Here is a 5,144-nt window from a genome sequence, read left to right as displayed (position 1 = left end):
TCATCTCAAAAATATATAATTATTTAATTCTACTTTAAGTAAATTATAATTTTTGACGTAAAAGTGTTATTTTCTATCTAACATTGTCTCCTATCCATTCAAAAAAATTAAATCTTAAAAATCATAAGAATATATTTGTCCTGATTCAATTATATAAAATGACTTCATTCAAACAAGTGTTCTATAATTAATGCGGTATAATTTTATTTCAAGATTTCCGTGTTAAAACTAAAGATATTTTCAAAACAAGAATGTCCTTTCTTTCTATGTAGAGTTATTGTATAAAATATTTAAAAGATGTAAACGGAGATGATATCTACTAATGAATATCTATATCTACTAATAAATTTATTTTCAGATCATTATTTGAAGGAATTTCATGCATTTAATAGGAAGATTCATCGTATGTATTATATTGGTTTAACATATTATAATTTTCCATCCAATATATTTTATTTAGTTTATACTTTGCCAAAAGCTTTTGTCACAAAATTTATAATAACGATATAATTATTATTAACTTTTTAGCATTGAACTATGATTTTCTTAGACCTTTTTAGGATTCAACACATTTCTATTTAAACGCAATCTCTTTTCAAATCATCTTCAAATCACACATGAACCATTTTTTCTAACTTAATATACAGCTAATATAAAATTTCAAAATTATTAATATATACATTAATATATACACAAAGTATTTTTCAAGCATCGGTTATTGAAACAATTGCGAGAAACAATTCTAGCGTATTTCAAAGTAAACTTTGTCATTGTTCTTCAAATATAATATTATAATTATCACAAGAATATATTATAAAGATCTATTTATTAAATTGTATCGCATCTTCTTGGCCATAAAGCCGGATTTTAACTGAATTATTTAACACATATATGATTGTAACAGATTAAATTAGACTGTACATTAAAGCTACGTATACGATTGTACATAGCCTTAGACACAAAAATTATGCATATAAATGTATATAATTTTGTTCCAACAAAAATAAAATACATAAGACTATATTACATAATATTTTGTAAATTTTAATATTAATAAAACGAAAATCTCTCGATTTATAAATATTAATTACTAGATTTAATGTATTGATTTATTAACTTGCAAATAATTTTTAATCGTGTTCCTGATGCTTACTGTTTCTTATTTTTATTTGTTGATTTATTACACATTCTCTCTCATTAAGAAAAATGATAATTTTAATTCTATAAATGAAAACAAATAGCGAAAAACTAATACATTTACTTATTTTCACATACACATACTAGCATTTGATAAAAACATATCTGCATCATGTAATACAAATAGAAATACTATTAAGATATGTCTACTGAATAATTACGTGACTATAAAAATTGACTATAAAAATAAAAGAATGAGCAATTTATTTTTTTACTATGTTACATTTATCGTAATTGCATTAAGAAAACATTACATCATCATACATATTAATATACATATTAATATACATATTAATATAAAAAACGATTTTTAGTATTTTATTAGTATAGATTTAATTAATAAAAGGAATAATATCATGTAGAAGCGCAAAATCTATATTTATAAAATTTATATAAAAGGTTTACATAAAAGATTTCTTTTTGTGTCCATCATCAAAGAAATTTTATAAATCATTTTTGTATGAGATGATTTGCATTAATATTTTAAAGAATATAAAATTAGCACAATTTCCCCTTATTAATATTAATAACTTTATAATTTATATTACATATAATATTATATATTATTATATCTTTATAACATAATAATGTAATATATATATAAGTATATAATGTAATATTATTTATTATATTATATAATATATTTTATGATATAATATTATATAACATTATATCTTTGTAATATATATTATATACATTGTTTATGAGCTATATTATTATCTTTATATGTATTATAATTTTTAATTAATTGTGATATAATCTATTTATCCATGAAAAAGAAGAAATTTTGTCATTTAAATTTACATGTGTTATACGTATTTTCCATAATATAATGTTCTTAATGTATCATTAAAAATGTAAAATATCTTATAAGAGAAGTTTTTCTATACCTTTCCTTATGTTTTTCTTTATATTTCCTTTAAATAACAGCATTACAGCTTACAAACATGCAGAATAATGAAATTTTCACTCGTCTTACTTTCTTAAACATTATAATAATCGCATTATAACTAATAAATATACCAGAAAGTTAAATTTTAATCACTCTTCAATAATGTACTCTTCAATATTGATAACAGTAAATGGTCTCATCAATTTCCATTCATAAGTGCTTTTGTACCATTGACAATAAAGTTCACATATTCTGTAAATAAATAAGAAGTAAAAAAAAGCAATTTATATCTCTATATTATATAATAAATATAAATGTTGCTGTTTTATATTTTTATTAAGATGTTTTAGTATTTTTACAATTATATAATTTAAATTAGAATAGTTTCCGTTTAATGAATAAAATTGCTATACCATGGCATACAATGTATCTCAATCATCCTTAGTCTAAAAAGATTCTTTTTTAATTTAGATTTCATATAAATTTGTTTTAGTAAAAGTAGCAAATTAAGTCATTTGTGCTTATTAATTTATATCTGTATTGTATATCTTTATGATCAATTCTTATATTTATTATTATTAATTAATAATAATGGTTTCAAATAATACATAATATAATAATCATGTTCTTTTTAATAAATTTTAAGTTTACTTTTATAAAAGCAAATTTTAAATCAGTTAAGAGAGAGAAATGTGATTATTATTCGTGAAGTTCACTTTGAAAAGGATTTTCTTAATCATTTACAATTCGAATGTAATTAATTATTGGTAATGTGACTTTAATCGTTTTTTCAATTATTTTTTTTTAAGAAAAAAATTAATTCTGAAATTTGTCAGATAATTTATTATTAAAATTAGATTTATTAACTTCAATTCTTTATTTTTTTAACCTCAGTTCTTCGTGAATATACTTTTAATAGTTAAAAATCTCCGAATGCAAAAAGTTAGATTAATTAATTAATCGAACGTATTCTTACCTTTTAGTCCAGTCAAATATATCATACACTGGCATATAAAAAAGCGAATGAAATATGCTTAGGATGATGATTTTTGCGATAGTGGAAAAACCGACATAATCGAATAGCACTATAGCTATTATTGTATACATGAAGACCATAGATACCGTAAGTTGTATCAAAAGAAAATATTTACAAACTTTTAGAAACATCTGAAACAATTTATTCCCATCTTTGTAATATTATTATATTGGTATCATATGAACACATTTAATGAAAAAATAATACTTTAAATAAATTATTTTAATATTAATATAAATAATATCATCAAACGTAGAAATTATAAAACATCATCGAAATTATTTTATCATTTTGTTTTTTGATTTACTCTTATTTATTTTACACTGTAACTTATTTATTAAATTGTTATGATTACATCTATAAATCATTCCGTTTAAGTTTTAAATTGTTTTGACTTTATCATCAAACATTTATTCACACTTATTATAGGCAGTTTGCGCTTCGAAATATGCTGAAAGTTTGAAATCTTCATTTAAAAATATCAAAAAATTATAAACTGATCGTACATATAAATAATATAATGTAAGTGCTGTTACCAAGATTTATTATTATTGTGATATATGTTTATATATTAATTTTAACATTAAAGATTTTAGCGTTTGTCTTCAATTTAATATCTGCTTATTTTGTGAAAACATCTTTTTTAATTTATAAATTCTATATATATATATATATATATATATATATATATATATATAAAAATACAATTTTTTTTGTTTCTAAAAGTTAGCTCGCTATTCTCTACAATTTTTCAACGGTTATAAGATGTATTGTGACGTTACCTTTAATAATGATTTGGGCCGTATTTCTAATGGATAGCGAGCTTTACAAAATGGGCAATATAGTATGCCTTCAGTATTTGCTATCATCTTCAAACAATTATCATGTATGAATTTATCTTCACATTTACATGGGGGTATGAGATTTCTCGTCACATCTATCATAAACAGATTTATATACATAATACATTTTTTAAATAATAATGTTGAAATTATATAATATATATATCCAATCTTTTTAGTAAATAAATTATATAGATACATACTTTGATGTGTGTCTGTGTGTGTGTGTGTGTGTGTGTGTGTGTGTGTGTGTGTGTGTATGTGTGACGCATAAAAAGGTTTATAATACAAAATACATATCGCTGATTAAAAAAATTTATACTCCGCAATTATCTTTATAAAGAAAATTTATTAAACTCCGATTATTTCATAAAAATAAAACTGCGTACCTATTTTACAATGCCAACATGATGGCGATCTTCGTGCGATCTGTTCCATGGGGGGAAATATGTAAGCTTTTGCTATAATAGCGGATTAATACGTCTTATGAATTTAACTCTCCACGTTGTCACTGTATGGTTAATCTCTTTATACTGCTAACTTTGATACTGTTCTGATGATTTATTTACATTTATTCTTCTGAAAACAACAGTCGCTGAAAATATTTAAGACCTTGAGACTTTAAGATTTGAACGAGAGACAGCGAGAGCGAGAAAGAGAAAGAGAGAGAGAGAGGGGGGGGAGAGAGAGAGAGAGAGAATATTTTTTATATTCAACGAACATATGCTTATAGCACAATTATGTTATATTCTATATAATAATTTCAATTATCCATGTACGTATATATTCTTAATTTGTATTTCTCGATTTGATCAAAAGTTTAATTTATCGAAGAGCAATTGCAAAAACACCTGTTTTTTGGCCCATTTGGTGGATCTTAAATCGAGTTGTGATCTAATGATAGCTAAGGATAATACATATATGGATTCGCTTGCCGATTTTGATAATTTTAACATCTCTTCATATATCTCTAAAATCGTTCCTTTGTTCAACTTGAAATTTTTCCTAGATAAATACATCATCATCAGCTATTATTTTGATCACAATGATTCGATTCGTGACATCCACCAAACAGGCGATACTTGTGATTACTCTTTATATTCTCCTTATATTCATAATTTACATTTTCTCTGCTTTCCTCCAATGATTTTTAGCGATATTGTTGTTCTTCTAATAG

At 22.8% G+C, this 5,144-nt stretch overlaps 1 protein-coding gene across 1 annotated transcript; it reads right to left on the bottom strand.

Moving 5' to 3' along the window:
• Positions 1-1,914: 1,914 nt before the first annotated feature.
• On the bottom strand, positions 1,915-4,490 carry LOC145972315 (uncharacterized). The gene is made up of 4 exons (XM_083100825.1): positions 4,357-4,490; positions 3,908-4,062; positions 3,066-3,256; positions 1,915-2,341 (listed from the first exon to the last, which is right to left on the bottom strand). Exons 1-4 carry the CDS (start codon positions 4,403-4,405, stop codon positions 2,239-2,241), a joined length of 498 nt encoding a protein of 165 aa, XP_082956951.1. The 5' UTR covers positions 4,406-4,490; the 3' UTR covers positions 1,915-2,238.
• Between the last annotated feature and the right edge of the window lie 654 nt (positions 4,491-5,144).

The sequence above is a fragment of the Camponotus vicinus genome, unplaced genomic scaffold, assembly GCF_025532165.1.
Source record: "Camponotus vicinus isolate PSW18456_S1 unplaced genomic scaffold, iyCamVici1.0 SCAF_5, whole genome shotgun sequence".
NCBI lineage: Eukaryota > Metazoa > Arthropoda > Insecta > Hymenoptera > Formicidae > Camponotus > Camponotus vicinus.
The sequence above is the reverse complement of the archived record's forward strand: the minus strand, read 5'-3'. Positions and strand labels throughout refer to the sequence as shown.